Below are 16,863 nucleotides of genomic sequence, written 5' to 3'. Positions count from 1 at the left end.
CTGCATCTCAATTTTCATTCTCTAAGCTCATAACGACTCCTGCGATTACTCCTTAGTTCTGATCTGCAGGCTCTGGGCTGCTGGCCACACCATTCTGAAATCACTTCCTCCCCTGGCCTCCACACTTCTATGGGATCTGCACCTCTTCCATCTCGGACCATTCCTCCTAAGACCTTCCTTCCTCCTTCGAGCCAATGCACACATGTCCATCTCAGCCCTTTGTGTTGCTCCTGCTAAAACCTCAACGTTCTATCTGGACATGAAACTTCCAAATAATTCGTTTTTAGCCATGATCTTTCTCCCAATTGCAGTCTGCATCCTCAACAGCCCAGGGTATATTTTAATTACTCACCATACACTATGGCTTCCAAGAAAACCTGTGAACTTGAATAGGCCATCTTTTCCTTCACCCCCCGCTCCCCCCCCCCCCCCAAACAGTTCCTTTTGCTTTTAAAAATTATTTTTGCAATGCAGTGATCGTTTTCTAGGGCACTTGTGATAAAAAAACCTGGGGTCCTTTCCTTGTAACCACCAATGTAAGTCCCACTGACGAATGTCCATTTCCTCTTCCACAAATCACAGCCACCCTTTCCCTGCATTCCTAACTTAACCAATCAAAACACTGCTCAAAATGCTTATTGTTGAACATGCAAATTAGTCCCCTCCTGTATCCAGTTTCTTCTTTCCTTCATAATGTCACCAGATTAAATTTTTTGAATATATAAACTTTTTTAAATATAAACTTTTTTTAAGTATAAACTTTAGGCTTTTTGTATTAAAAAAAACTTTTTAAAAATATTAGTTTGATTAGGCCCTCCCCCACTCAAAAGTCTTCTCTAGTTCAATGTCACCTATAACAGCGGTTGCCAACCGGTGGTCCTCGGACTACTGGTGGTCCGTGAGGTCTGAAAGGTTGGCAACTGCTGACCTATGAGATAAATTATTCATTTCTTAACTTGCATTCAACTCCCTCAGCAGTTTAGTCCTGACCTTCCAGTCTCACTTCTCATAAACTCCCATAAAAATACCGTATGAATGAAAGCCCCTATACATAATTGCACTTACTAAAGTAAAGCCATAAAAGAACATGCTTAGGAAAGGGACCCTTTCCACTCTGTCTGCCCTTGAACCAAATGTTCAATGCCTTTATTCTGAACCAGTGTTTCTACCCTGCGATGCTTCCAGGGATACAGTAACTCCTAACGTTTCTCCTTGTCCTTCTTAAGAAACACTAGAGTGTTTTCAAGGTCTGTCTCCCTGTCCTCAACTCCCTTTACCTACGACTTTTTTACCTACTTGCAAAGAAAAACAGAAGCCTACTACTGCTTTCTTTTATTTTACCTCCTGTTTCTAATCTCAAGCTCCCAGTGCTTTTTGTTGTTGCTGTTCATTCTGAAATTCTTAAGGATGCCTGTAAAATATTCAGAAGCAAGATCAATGTAAGTAAGGAAAGTGATCAGTGGAACAGTTTCCTGTTCTTCCCAACTACATAGCAGGACCAAGTGATACGCACTTTAGAAAAACAAAATCTTCACAGCAAAGAACCATTCACACCTCCACGTAGTCCTACGCACCCTCTTCCCATAGGAGGCGAGCACGGATGGTAGTATTTGTTCTGGCTTCCACGGACTATTTTTAATACTCAAGAAACTTCACTCATGAGAAAAATCTGTAGGAATCTTTATAAGACATGCTGCTGATTTTTTTAAAGCTACATAGTATTAGATTAAAAAATAAAAAGGTCTGCTGCTGAATCCCTAGTCGCTACTCTAATGCTATTTCATTCTACAATTTGATGGTGCTTGAAAAATAGACCTCCTCTACCCCAGCTCATGCATTTGTCTTAATTTGAGTTACAGAATGTAGTCTGAAGCAAGGCAATAATTTTGCATCCGTACAGAAATGCAACCTGGGTATGTACCCTGACTGGGAACCAAACCAGTGACCTTTCAGTGCACGGGACGATGCTCAACCAACTGAGCCACACTGACCAAGGAGAAGTCTAGGCTTCTTGAAGTCTAGTCATCTCAGCCCTTACCCCTCTCCCCACTTAGTCTGGGCACTTAACATTTGTTGATTTAATGCAGTAGATGAAGTATTGCCAGCTGCAGCTATCATCCCCCCAGCTGCCTCATTATGAAGTCTCTGCCCTGTGGACAGGAAGTAGGGCAGTTGCACATGTGGAAGAACCATCGTAAACATACAGATCCAGTTCCAGGAAACAACAGAAATGTTCTCATCCTCAACCCTTTTCACAGAGGCAATGAAATGGTCAAAACCACTTATCAGTCACAAGATCACTACTTGTCTTTGTGTAATGCTAGCTACTTTTCAAAGCTCTTTCAAAATCACGATTTCATCTGATTCTTTCATCAACGCTCTTAGTAAATCGGGTGAGCAATACCACTTCAGAGATGAGGAAATGGACACAGAATGGGTCTCACCTAAAGCCACACAGCTTACTCGAGGGCAGGAGAACAACTGCACCCCTTGCAACGCTCAGCCTGTGACACCAGACTGTGGAGCTGTGGGCATCGGGTTCCCAGGTCTCAAAGCTCCTGGCACAGGACCGGCACACAGGAAGCTCCTGCCGTCTTATTCATCTCTGTTACCCCAGTGTCTGGAGCAATATTTGGTGAATGGATGGATGAACAATGAATGGGTGAATAATAATGAATGGATGGATGAAGGAGTGGCAGAACTAAAAGAAGCTTTGACTCATACTTCAGCTTTACAGATAGCAGCTTTCAGAAAGTTACATAAAGCTAATTTCACAAACGCTTTGCAAAAGCTTCCACATTGCTTTTTTTTACTTCCTTGCCTGATTAGCTGCAAACCAGAGTAGATGTTTTTCCCTGACCCATTTTTGGAGTTAATCTTTAAATCCCTTGGTTACAAAATCGTAAGGATTAAATATTTGTTCTTTGAAAATGTATAATGGTTCAGGCAAGAACAAATTTAAAAGCGCAAGTATACAGATTCAATTCCCAGAATTCAAGATATTAATAAAAGAGTTATATTAAAATGCCTTAAGTGAGATGAATCTCCAATGACAGTTTAGTTGCCGAAATTTCAAAAGCTACTGAAGTCATAAACCCAATTCCATGAGAACAGCAAAGGAGCCCAAATTGAAAAAACAACAACAAGATGCCTCTATAAATCACAAAGGCTCGAGGATACGGGATTGAGACTAACAACCTTTCTAACAGAAAACAAGAAGTCCCGCATTTCCAACCTTGTGCACTCCATCACCTTTCCATTCTCTCCCTCGGTTGATGCAACTGGGGTGCAGCTTGCAGAAGCTTGCCCCGCACAGTATCCAACACAATAGTGACTGCCAGTAAATGTTAAACAACAAATCTGGATGATTCCACACAAAAAACAGCAGGTAAGGACATGATTCTGTGGTGACTATGGCGTACTCTGGTTGACTCACAAAACAGTGATTTTTCTCTCCTGCAGTGAAAGGTGTCAGAGCTTTTGAGCAAGAGCCATTGAACACTGTCCTCCGCAGGCTTCACTCAACACATCCAGCTTCTTGGTCCACGTGAAATAAGCATTTATCTGTAGGATAACAGAGCCAGGTTTTGCCTTAAATCTGTGCCGTAGGGTACATTGGGAATGAAAGAATCATGCCAGGATAGAACATGAAGGCGCTGATCCAAATCCGCACTTTAGAGAGGATACTCCAGCCCAGAGAGAGTGTGTGAATTGTGAGGGAGGGAGCAGGACTAGAATCTAAATCTGCTGGGAAAACAATCAGATCTGTGAAGATGCACAAAAGTACAGTCATGTATATGTGTATATACGTGGGTGGGCAAAAGTAGGATTACAGTTGCTTGTACAGAAAATAATACAATAATTAATAAATTTATTTATTTTGCATACTCACATCATTGGGAATAGGTATATTTCCCCGATGAATCAAAGTAACCTGTTCCCACCTATCATCATCCTTTTGCAACAGTGCTGTTTTGGTGCAGCACTACTACTCAGATGATTTCATCTTTAATTTTCTCTTCGTGGTTCTCTTCTGAAAAACACGCGCTCACACTGGGCTGACACCAGAGATGCAGCCTAAGGAATCAGGCTGTCCCAGGTAACGTCGCGTTCAGGGACCCACTCCCTCCCAACACACTCTGACTCGCCATGGAGACATCTCCTCCCATATTCCTTAATTTGAAACCCAAACCTAAGAGTAGTGTAAGTCGGATGCGTTCCAGCTCTTGCTTTGACACTGACCTTGGCCTCTAGAAAGTCACTGAACATTTTTTAATGAAATATTTATTGAGCAACTTTCGTGGCAAATATTATGTATCTGGCATTGAACGAGGCACTTTACATATAGTTCAGTAACAACTGATTTTCTAAAACTGGGTACTTTGGAAACTTTAGGATCTCACTAGATCCTCTAACAACCTTCCCAAAAGGGTGGTAAAATTATTCTTCCCATTTTACAAATAAGGAAACCAAGGCTTAGTGTTCACATTACTTTTCCTATGCTATAGAAGAGGATCCTGAGGGTTAAAGAAGTTCTCCAGACTCCCCCTAACATAACTAGCTTACTGAGAGGCTAGGAAGTAGCAGAGTTGGATTAAACCCATGTCTGAATAACTCCAAAGTCCATGGTGGACACTGTGAGGTGCCCTCCAGACGGTACTCAGGAATGAAATGGCCGGGAGTGCTGATGGCAGAAAGTCGTCTGCTCTCAGCCCTCTCTGGGCACTGCTTTAGCTAGAGTCTCAGATCACGGCCTTCCTGGGGTGAGCAGCACCCCACGGCTGGTTGATGACATAAAGGCCTGGCTGAAGCTTCTGCTGAGACTGTCTCTTCCCCACTTGACTTGTCACCTCTGCCCAGTCCTGCCCCCTCCCCTCCCACAGCTGTTGATTCCAAGCACACCCCACAAACTTCTGCACCCTAATCTCCACCTCAGAGTTGGCTCCCAGACCACCCAGTTGCCTCACCAGGCTGCTGCCTCAATTGCTTCATCTCTAAAAGGAGAGGTTGGGTTATAGGACCCAATGGAGTTTCAGCTCCAAAACTGTAGGTAGGTGGTGCAACTGACAAAACTTAGGCATTAGAAGATCTGATCTCAATTTTTATCTCAGCCACTTACCAGCAGTCACCATGACAACACCAGGGATTCACACTTCCTGGTCTGTAAATGGAACAACACTCTCTACCCTGCCTCTGCTTCTGACCACGCTGTGGGCCCTCCTGCCCAGAACTCCTCCTGCTCCCGCCCCCTGGCTAGCCCTCCCTCACTCACTCAGGACTCAGTCCACTTGTCACGTCACTGAGGAAGTCTTCCCTGGCACTGAAGGAAGGATTAGGTGTCTGCTCGGTGTTGCTGTGATACTCACTACACTCCCTGTCATCTTACGTCTGTCTACATGCTTCCAAATTGCTCATTATGTGTCTACCTTCTTGTTTTGGCAACAGAACTTGGTGGCTTAGCACACAGTCATTTCTTTGCTCATGAACCTGCAATCTGGGCAGGGCTGGGTGAGCGGGGCCTGTCCTGCTCCACGCATGGCAGTGTGGCCGGGGCAGCTTTCCAGAGCTGGAGATCTCCTTCCAGCGGCTCAGAGAGCTGGCAGTGGATGTGGCTGACAGTTCCTCTCCACCTGGGCCCCCCCACCCCCACCCCCACAGACACACACCAGCAATTTAGGTCTCTTCACAGCATGGCTCTAAAAGTGAGTGTCCCCAAGAGACAGGAGTGGAAACTGCTAGTTTCTTAAGCTCTGGGTCCAGAAACTGAATAAAATTTTGCCATAGTTTATGGTCAAGCAGACACAAAACCCAGAATCAAGGGGAGGAGGCAGAGCCCCACCTTCCCATGGGAGGAGGGTCAAAGAATCGGAGGGGCCCTGCTGTAAAACCTCCACACTTCTCTACTGAACGCTGAGCTCTTTTGGAGTCACGAACAAGGCATGTGTCTGCTGAATAAACGGATCCACTCCTGCACCACACTGCACTCACAACCTTCACCGTGTGCCCGCCACTCGCACCAAGGAGGTTCCAGACAACTTAGCCCATCGACCAGCAAGAGGATTAAGCCTCAAAGATCAGGCCTAATGTCTTAAAGCATTTTAGAAACGGAGGGACAAGCCCTGCGGCGTATAAGTAAAAGAATACAGCAAAGAATCTCTGTGGGTCAGTTGTACAAAAATTGCAATGATTCAGAATTTGCTATACATGGGCAGTTTATACTATTTACTTGCTCAGTGTCTTTTAAACCTCAGAATTTGAATGATGAGTATTGCTAATTTTGTTTTCTTTTAAAAAGGGACATTATTTACTTTTGCCAATTGAGTGCCATGGTAGCTGGGCGATCTGAGGGTGCACTACATGGCTTGGTAGAAGGTTCATGGCACATTGGTGGCTCAAGTACTACGCACCGACGTGCATCTAGCCATTCACCAGAATATGAAAGACTGCGTAGGACCTTAGTTATCAGAAATCTGTAAATGAGACACAAATTCGAACAACAAAGGTACTTGAGTTTGAATTACTAAAGGTAATTATTAAAGTCAAAGAAAATGAAATAATTTGACAATTAGGATCAAATAAAAGCCTACTCTAAAAGGTGAATTCTGACTAAATAAAAGAAAGAATAAATTAGTTTGCTAATTTGCAGAGATACCTAATTACAGCTTTAGAAACTGAAAATATTTAATCTCTTCTCGTTTTGCTAAGGAGCTTCCAAAACTAAATAATCTTACAGGAGAAATTATGACTATGACTACAAAAAATAAAACCAGTTTTCCCCAAAGGAATAGATTATTTTTCTTAGAATTCTTTGTGTGGTGTCACATTTAGAAAATGTAATATCCTAAATGTAATTACCTTGTAAACCAGACAGCCTATATGACTTCTTCGTAAGCTTTCTGGAGGGAAGGCTCAATATTTATTTGGCAACTCCATAACAGATGATGGGTTTTTAAGAAAAACTAAGAGGTATATTTATGACACTATTGGCACTCCTTACCCAATGTTTATGCAGTTACTACTTCTTACCCAGCACAACATCTGAGAAACCACAAAATCCCCTGATATCAGAGATAAAGTAGAAAGTAAAACACACACACACACACACACACACACACACACACACACCCTAATGAGATCCATCTGAGACACACTGCAGGAATTCCCCCAACACCCATCCACAAAGACTGCATCTTTTTTTGTGTAGAGCCAAAAAGAAGCCTGCCCCTTGGGGTTAGTTGTCATCAATCAGTACTTCACTATGTATCTACTATATAAGCAAGGCTGTGGGCTGGGCACAAAAAAAATTCACCATCTGTGTACACCTGCTAATTCAGATTTTCTATCAGATAAGACGTTAACATTCTTCAGGACAAGGGAGCATGGAGCTCACATGGTGTAAATAAACTCCCTACGTATTCCCCTCATCTGGATGTCACCGAGCCTTATTTAGACATGGCGACACCCTGGAGGACAGTTGTTTAATTCTAATCTGAGAAGGCAATCCAGGAAACAATAGTGAGTACCATTTTCCAGGCACAATGCTGAGTACTCTCTCTGATTCCTCCTCTTTTTGCTGATTACTACCCCCCACCCCCCGCAAACAATCTCATCTATTTCCAAGGCTACAAGGGATTCCTGATGGCACCCCTAAGAATGTCTTGAGCTCTTTCCCCAGACTCCAGACCATATTTCCAATGATTTACCTCCAAACGGATATTGTATCAATCTCTTAAACTTAGTCCCTATGTTAAAGAAGCCACACTCACTGTCCTAACCCAAGCCTGCTTCCCCTTCCGGGATCATGCCTTGTGGTGGCAGTCTGGTGTAGTATACCGAAGGGGGAAACGTCTTTAGACTAAGGGTCTGCTGGTAAGTTCAAACCACAGCTGACACCTAGCCCCTGTCAGAACTTGGGAACTCATTTAACATTGCTTATAAAAGCCTGTTTCTTACCTGGCTGGGTAGCTCAATTGGTTAGAGCCTCATCTCAAGACACCAAGGTTTTGGGTTTGATTCCAGGTCAGGGCACATTAAAGAATCAACCAATGTGTCCTAGCCGGTTTGGCTCAGTGAATAGTGTCGGCCTGCGGACTGAAGGGTCCCGGGTTCAGTTTCAGTAAAGGGCACATGCCTGGGTTTCGGGCTCTATCCCAAATAGGGGGTGTGCAGGAGACGGCCAATCAATGATTCTCTCTTATCATTGATGTTTCTAACTCTCTCTCTCTCTGCCTCTCCTGTTCTCTCTGAAATATATATATATGATTCAACCAATGAATGCATAAATAAGTGGAACAACAAAAATCTGTTTTTCTCTCCATTCCTCTCTATTAAAAAAAAAAAAAAAGCCTGAGTTTCTTTATCTAAAAAGTGGGATTAATATCGGTAACTTTCAGATTGTGGTAAGATCAAATCAATACACATGAAAATAATTATCACACTGTGTAGTTCATAATAGGCCCTCGATAAATGGCTGCTAACATTGCTATTATTAGTCAAGGAGATCCTCTTCTTCCCAGGAATGTAAGTTGGAAATATTACTATCTTCTGGCTCTTATTCAAGCTCTGTATCTACTCAAGCACCAAATGCTACTGATTCTACTTGAAGAAAAATCATTCCTTACACTGTGCGAAAATGTGAACTTTTCTCTATTTTGTATTAGTATTTAAACATATTCAAGTCTCTCCCACGTAAAAAATCACTGTGTCTTATTATTGAATCCGTGACCTAACATTCTATTGTTTCAAGTACCTCAGACAAATGTTTGCTTTTGGAAAAGATCTACAGATTTCTTAAGTTCCTCTCTGGGCATTTTGTGTCATGTTATTATTTAGAATGAAATTGTTTGCTTATTTTGCTATACTTCCCAATGGGCATGGCTGGTATATAAATAAGATAGCTACTGACATTTGTCTGCTCTGTCCTACCGCAGACTGCCTTACTCCCTTTGTAATTATTTAAACTTTTTTATTATGGAAATAATACATTTTTACTATAAAAACTCTGAATATACACATAAATAAACATTTAAACCACTGATAGTCCCACCATCAAAGATAACCAATCACTATCAATAGCTGTGTATATATCCTTTTAGATAATTTCCCATATGGCATATCGTAGATTTAAATCTATTTTATAAAAATAGATCACATTATGCATGCTGTGTTATTGTAATATATATACATAAACATTTACTACATGTAGACTAATATTAATATTATAATTAACATTGTTATCAACTGTCAACATAAACATCACTATTTAAAGATCAGGATTCAGACTGATTTAAAATATAAAAACTAAGAAATGGTTGGAAAAGACATGACAAAGTAAGTGAGAATCAGAAGAAATTATAGCTACAATAACTTCAGACAAACCTGAATTCATGAGAATAAAAGTGAAACAAGTAAAAGTAGATTATTTTAGTTAATAAATGTTCACTTACAATAAAAAAAATAATAGGCTTTTAGGTTACAAATATTATTTTAAAAAATACGTTTTTATTCATTTTTTTAGGGAGAAAGGTAGAGATATAGAAATATCAGAGAGAAATACCATCGATCGGCTGCCTCCTGTAGGCCCCCCATAAGGGATTGAGCCCGCAACACTGGCATGTGCCCTGACCTGTAATTGAACTGGTAACCTCTTAGTTCCGGGGTCGATGCTCAACAGCTGGGCTACACCAGCCAAGCTAGGCTACAATTATTTCCATAGCTATGTTAACAGAGATACACCAAACTCATTTTTTAAAATAGAGCGATAAATAGAAATTCAATAGTATCAGTATTTCAATCCTTTTCAGATTGATTTTTTTTTTTTAAAAAAATAGAGGCCTAGAAAGTTCAAGAGGGTGGAGAAGGATATGCTTTTTTGAAAAATGCATTGTGTGCATCTTTACCTTTCCATACCAATAAGCAAACACACAGAATGTCTCTCAATGTTTTTAAAAGTTCATGTCACCTTGAAATAAACTTAAAAAAAATCTCAAGCCTGCCTTTAATGTTTAAAATAAGAGATAAATATTGCGAACTTAAAATATGAAAATGGTAGATTTGGGATTTTTTTTTTTTTTTTTTTTTTTTTTTTTTGCTTAAAAACTCTGATGACCATCAACACTGAGCATTCTTGCTCCATGGCCTCTGCCTTCTAACCTACGTGGGGGGGGGGGGGGGGGGAAGAACTTGGTGGGGGCTGTGCTGATCAAACCGCTTTGCCCGCCCAGTCACAAGTGGAGAAAAACCAGCCTTGTAAATGCAGGCTGGTGACATATGTGGCATTCAAAGCCCACTCATTTGTTTTGGAGTAAACAGGGAAATATTTAGCTCAAAAATACTTCAAAGTGATTTTCTGGAAGTAATCCTGGTAAACTGAATGAAATTTGAGTTGCAGACACTCCCCATGAAGATCTGGCAAAAACGGGATGGAGGTGAGAAGAGGATTCCTCACAACTCCAAGTGGACTTGCCAGCTGTGAGTTGATAAGCTATCATCCAAACTTATTATTCAGACAAATTAAGTTAAAATTTCCCCTCCCTGAATTCACCTTCAGGAACCTGTTTCTTGAGAACTCTAGTACAAGTCAGAAAGTTAGCAGCCATGTTCAGTACAGCACAATGGCCAGGAGAGCCGACGTGGGCACTAGACTGGGTTTGACCTTGGCTCTGCCAATTATTAGCTGGGTGCCCTCAGGCAAGTACTGAGTCGGTTCTGCTCTCTGTATCTTTACCAGTAAAATACTATCTGCACCCACTTCAGACGTGTTTTAAGTACTACACGAGGCAGATAAGGATCAGAATATCTAGGTTGCTGGAACCACTGAGAAAACGTCCATGAGTCTTAATAGCACAGCTGGACTTTGGCTGCAAACTCTGATATGTCAGTAATGATGTTGGGTTTTACCCCTTGAAGTTTCAGTTCTTTGTAACCTTCTAATACATCTTCCAAACATGTTATGCTTTGTGGACTGTCTAAGTTTGAAGCCCTTGCTTTTGTCCTTACCTCAGAAACTGAGCGACATTATCCTTTAGCTCACATCTTTCCAAGAACTTCCCCTTCTGCCATGATTGAAAAGGTCTAACAGAAATGAGGTAATGCAAGTATTCCCTGAGTATAGCTCCTCATATTCAGTTTCAACTTTTAAAAATAAAATCTTTAATTCATCTGGGATGTATTTTAACGTATAAATTTTGGGTTAAGAGTCACTAAATCATTAGCCAATGGTTCCAAAATAATTTCTTGAATAAACCAACTTTTCCCCACTGATTTGAAAATCTATCATACAACAAAATTGTATTTGCGATTATTACGCTGTCTATTTCTTAATGTTCTCCCTTAAGTCACACAGAAAGGAATTGGTTGCTACGGTTCACCGCTGGACCACCAGAGTGATGCTTGGCCCATGGGAATAAATGGCTGAAAAAGACTTTCCTCCTTTGATCTCTCAATGTGATTGCCATAGTATTGGTTTTCTAAAGATACACAAATACTCCATTACTGAAGCAAATCTCAACTGATCAGATTGACGATTCTTTCAATATGCTACCAGGTTTCATTGTTAGTATTTGACTTAAAATTTCACATATGTAGTTTTAAGTGGAAGTGTTCTTAACTTATAAGAAAAAGAAAAATGAGTATGTCTAGAATTTGTACTTTGGGAAGGAAAATCCTTTCTTTTAATTCTATTTTTGTCAGTTTGGCTAAGAAGTCCTCCCCACAACTCTTAAGTCAATTGGTTGGGGAGTTATTCATCCTATTTCTACACTAGCCCTGCCTAACTACACTTCCCTTATCCTGCCTTCCTTACGGGCACCAATAATAACACACCAGCATTTTGGAGTTCCCTTGCGCTCTTCCACCTTCCTTCTGCCAAACTGTTGAAACACTGATCACAGATCCCTATTATTGTTAGTCTGTTACATTATTCTTTTTTGAGGAGTCATTAGCGTCTGGATTACTACTATATTAACAACTGTTATTTACTATTAATTCCATACCACTTAAAAATACTCTATTTACAATTTCTTTCCCTTACTGGGTTCTTTATTCTTATTACTTGTTAGGATGTCTTTGCAAATGAATTTTTTTCTTAGGGTGAACACAAGAGCGGGATATTTTGAGAGTCATTCAATGTCAAAGAGAATGTTTTTGTTGCCCTTTTAAGAAAAGATGCCTCATCTGGCTGTAAAATCTGAGTAACAACCCTTTTCTCTCTAAGGGCTAAGGCGATGAGCCACTGTTTTCACAGAGGGCTACTAAGTGACTAAATTCAAACTTACCCTCCTCCTCTGGTGCATAACATCTCCCTCACTGCACCCCACCCCATCCCCACATCTGATGCTTATGATTAATTCATTTTTGAAATGACAATTTGCTAGAATGTGTGTAAGAGTGGATTTTCATCATTATTCTCTTTATTTGACAACAGCTATATTGAGATGTAATTCACATGGCATAAATTCTCTTCAGTAGTTTCTGCTGACCACCCTGAGCCCTTTAGCTGAGATGGTGGTGAACGTGTGAAGTTTAATGTGTAAGCCCAGGTCATCGTCTCGAACCAGAGGCCCCTCCGATACACCTGAGGCCGTCTGCTCCACTGGCTCCACCGTGGAACCTGCTTTACATTCTTCTCACACTCCTGGCTGTCTTGTCAGTTCCTCTTCTGTCTCCACGGTTTCGTCACGTCCAAGGCTCAGCCCCCTCTCCTCTCATCCACCTACACTCCCTGAGCCATGCATCCACTTCCTAGCTCCAACTGTCACCCACGTTCCCGAATGCTGTTTACGTAGACACATTCTCCCAGCAGTAACATCTCTCATTAGACCAGTGGTTCTCAACCTTTCTAATGCCGCGACCCTTAAATACAGTTCCTCATGTTGTGGTGACCCCCAACCATAAAATTATTTTCGTTGCTACTTCATAACTGTAATTTTGCTACTGTTAATGAATCGGAATGTAAATATCTGTGTGTTCCGATGGTCTTAGGCTCTACAGCAGCAGTTCTCATCCACACTGTCAGTACTTTGGTTAAAATCACTATTATTGTCTCCAGGCTTACTACCAAAGTCTCCCAGCCTCCAGTCCTGCTTCCCCCAACCCATTCTCCATGCTACAGTCAGAGTTAACTTTTCCAGTAGTCACAGATCAGTTCTTATCATTCCTCAACTTAAGGCCCTTTAAAATCAAATCCAAATTTCTCCACAGAACACACAAATCTAGAACTCTCTTGATGCCCCAAGGCTGAATTAAACATTCATCTTCTGTGCTCTCAGGTTTCCTGTACTTCTCCTGCCACTGCATATTCTGTATCCTAACTGTACACTCGTCTGTCTCCTCAACGACACTGTCCTCTTCCCTGTATCCCAGTGCCCTGTAGTTCCTGGCACATGGTAGACATTCAATGAGTGGACATTCAATGAGTACCTGGTGAATGAATGTTTTCAAATATCACCAGTGACCAAGAAAGGAGGTAATTTTGGAATTCCATCCTGGGGCAGGAATTCCAAACCCAGTTGGGATCCATAAATAGGCACTGAGAGTGCATGAACGCCATGAAATTGTACCCAACATTGTATGTGTTTATACATTTTTTTTGAGGGTAGTTTTCAGACTGCCTGAAGAGTCCATAATCTGAAAAGTTACTGTTGGGATTTATTTGGTTAGAAGGGAATATTCTAAAGTGTATTACAAACTAACAAAAACAAAGGCAGACACACATAACACACAGACACGCACACAGGGATTGACTTAATGAAAACAGCACGTATGGTAAACCTTTTATTGAAAAGGGACAAGAATCAGAGGAGTTAGGGGGCTCCAGGAAGACTAAAGAAAAACAGATGATGCCAGAAAAAGGATTTAGAAAGGCAGAACAGAGAGCAAAAGGGAGCTGGGTCTACTCTGCCATTGTATACTGGGCCCTTGGGCAGCCAGTGGGTGAGAGGCTGGCTCGTCACGAAGGACCTGTGTCTGAAGATCTCTGTATAATTTTGAAAACTGCTAACTTCAGCTTGTTATAACGCTGCCCAAGTGCAGGATAGCCTGTGCTACTGAGCTGGCTGTCTTTTTAGCTCTGACCAGTGAGTACCGGTCTAGACTCTGACCTTCAACAGGAGAAAAAGGAAGAGGAAGGCCATGGCCTGGCTGATGAGAAAGGGTGGGCAGGGAGAGGGGCAAACACGCATTGCTTCTCAGGGGACCATCTTTCTCTGGCTCCTTCTACTCCTCTGTCTTTATTTAGAGCAGTCCATGGACTTCCCCATGTGCAGGAATCTTGACAATATATCGTGTACTTTGGTAAAATGAGAAGAGGCATGAAAGTTCTGAAAATTACTGGTAGTTTTGAGAGTTGTGGGTATTTTTTTATAAATGTTGATGACTGTTGATCCTCTCACCCTTAATTAAACATTTAATGAAGGAAGCGAGTAGGATTTTTCCCTTTTTGGTAATTCCTTACGTCAGCATAAACATACTATACCTGGTTTGCTTTAGGAAATGCTAACTTTTGTACCATAGGCAGCTGTTACTAGTTCACTAAGCGGGGGTGAGGACTTCAGCAGTGGTACAAGGCTTGGTTTTGAGTGTTTCGATGCTACCTAGCCTAACTTCCACACAGTGTAGCTAGTGATCTTATATCCAAGAGTCTCTGGTGTGAAATAAGCCCTGCTCACCTGGGGATGAAACTGGGACCCTGTCCTCCTTAGCATCACCCTTCACCCCAAGAAAATGAAAGCCAAACAATGGTGAATTTGGTCAAAAGGCCTAAAGAACTCACTGATTGGTTAACCAGCACCTAAATAATCAAGAATGGTCCGTAACCACCTGTCTAGCAATTCAGTGCCACGTCACAACACAGGGAGCCAGCAGTGACACAGGGATAGAGGCCTCACCAATTTATTAGACATACTAATAACCCAACAGTGTCTTATTTTGCTGCAGAATTCCAACTGTATAAACGAACCTAACTGTGATTGTTTAAACATCGTTTTTAGGAACCAAGTTTGTAAAAAAAAAAAAAAAAAAAAAAGTCTTTTCAAGATTTTATATTTACCTATCCTATCTGAAATTTTGGTGAGGTCCTAATCTATGAATAGAAGAGAGGTTATTTCAAATCATAGAGACAACTGAGGATTACCCTGTGTAAATTCCTGGTAAATTTATGGTGAAATTTAATAGTCAGTTATTCTGGCTGGAGGTTGGAGTGAAAGAGGAAGAATAGAAGAGAAAGGGGAAAAACTGCTGATTAAAAAATCTCACTACATAGTCGACTTATTTGATGCAACTGTTAATTTTTTAAAAATTCCAGGATTCACTGAGGGTTTTGCCATTATCTACGCTGATGTCCTTTTTGGCATGATTTCTTGAAATCTGGTGCAAGGCCCGTTGTGTTCACAGACCAGTTGAACATGTCGTTGAGAATGTGTGCTTTATTGTTTCTGCAGCAGTGTGTGGGGTCTGAAACCCTTTCAAATGCAAGTGTTTGAGGAAAGAGAGGACGATGAGAATGGAAGAAAAAATTCTATAACCTCGTTCATTGCCTGCTCTACTTGCATCCTTATCCTTAATCTTGTCCACCTCACTGTGTCCTCCATCTTCTTTACGTTTCCCTGCTGCAAGAGAGACCAGGTTAGGAAGTGACCGAGTATGGTGCCAGGATCAAGGCTGACAATGAGATGAGAAGCAGAAGCGAAGCCACAAGAGGCTGAGAAGCAGAAGGGGAAATGAGTCTTTGGAGGGCATCTATAGTATATTTTTCCATTCATCTATACAGGTGTGAAATTTGCAAAGCCAAGCAAATAATACTCACCAGAGGAAAAGGATCTATTGCACTGAGTTAATATATGGTGCTCTCTAACTGAAATGTGAACATTATTAAGATGTTCTCAACACACCACTTCTGAGAAGACTTCTCGTGAAGTGTGGAATGGACAGGAGACATGGAGCAGGAGGACAGCAGGCCACTCCAACAGATGCCCACAAGGTAGCATCTACCTTGATGAGCCTTGCAGACTGATACCCTCACAGACTGCACCCAGGAATGCAGACTCATGCTAACAAAACTCACAAGACACTGATGTATAAAATAAAAACAAAAGAAAGAAAGCGACTTTATTATTAACAGTGACTAACAGAGGAATGGGGTACCCTGATGTCGGTATTGACCTGAGTGAATTATCGTCGTGGGAAGGCCAATTGCCAGAGGGAAGCTGGGTGCACATGGAGGCGGGCGAGCGGAGTCCATTGTAGGATTCCAGTGCAAATGGCATAAGGCTCTGCAGCTCACACAGGGCTACCTGCCTGCCAGGCAGCGCGGGTGCTGGCCTCAAGCAGCAGGGGCTATTGGTCAGAGAGTGCTTTGCAAGGTATCGTGACAATTACATTAACAGCTTTTGCTTTTCTCTGCTTTGGAGGCAGAGAAAGTGCTCTTCCGATGGAGATTTGGGGTGTGTGTGTGTGTGTGTGTGTGTGTGTGTGTAAGATGTGAATACCCTCAATTAGTTACAGTCAAGTCTTACTGCCAAGGAGTCTTCATGACTCTTAAGATCACACGGCCTCTCTTGGATTGAATTTGTTAGGTACGTGTTCATTTCTCAGTTTAATTTTTAGAGAGTATTTTCCCTTTCCTGTTTTCTGGGATTCAGAGGGGGCACTGCAAAGCAGACTCCACATTTGCCTACAGGTTCCACAAAGTGTCAGTCAAATTCAAATCAACCTGTATTCACTGTGCCAACTTTATGCCCACTGCTGTGCCAGGCACACAATAATTCTCAAAATATATAACAAGAACCTCTAAGGAAAGGTTGTATCTGCTGGATACCTAAGCCCTAGGTTCTTCTTAAGGTACATTTGTTCATTCATTTTCCTCTA

General features: G+C 41.6%; 1 protein-coding gene across 4 annotated transcripts in view; it reads right to left on the bottom strand.

Annotated features, from left to right (window-relative positions):
* Window positions 1-16,863, bottom strand: part of NSMCE2 (NSE2 (MMS21) homolog, SMC5-SMC6 complex SUMO ligase) — a 268,435-nt gene that overhangs the window by 126,774 nt on the left and 124,798 nt on the right. Inside the window, exon 5 of one of the 4 annotated variants that reach the window (XR_013814914.1) lies at window positions 12,883-15,605. The exons of 2 other annotated variants lie outside the window; for them this stretch is intronic. Coding sequence is in view for 1 of the 2 variants with exons in the window: in XM_079795880.1 (XP_079652006.1) it covers window positions 15,385-15,605 (221 nt within the window). In the remaining variant the exon portion in view is untranslated. Of the gene's footprint in view, window positions 1-10,167; window positions 15,606-16,863 lie in introns of those variants that run through there. One more of the 4 variants, XM_079795880.1, reaches the window with a different exon arrangement.

The sequence above is a fragment of the Cnephaeus nilssonii genome, assembly GCF_951640355.1.
Source record: "Cnephaeus nilssonii genome assembly, chromosome: 18".
NCBI lineage: Eukaryota > Metazoa > Chordata > Mammalia > Chiroptera > Vespertilionidae > Cnephaeus > Cnephaeus nilssonii.
The sequence above is the reverse complement of the archived record's forward strand: the minus strand, read 5'-3'. Positions and strand labels throughout refer to the sequence as shown.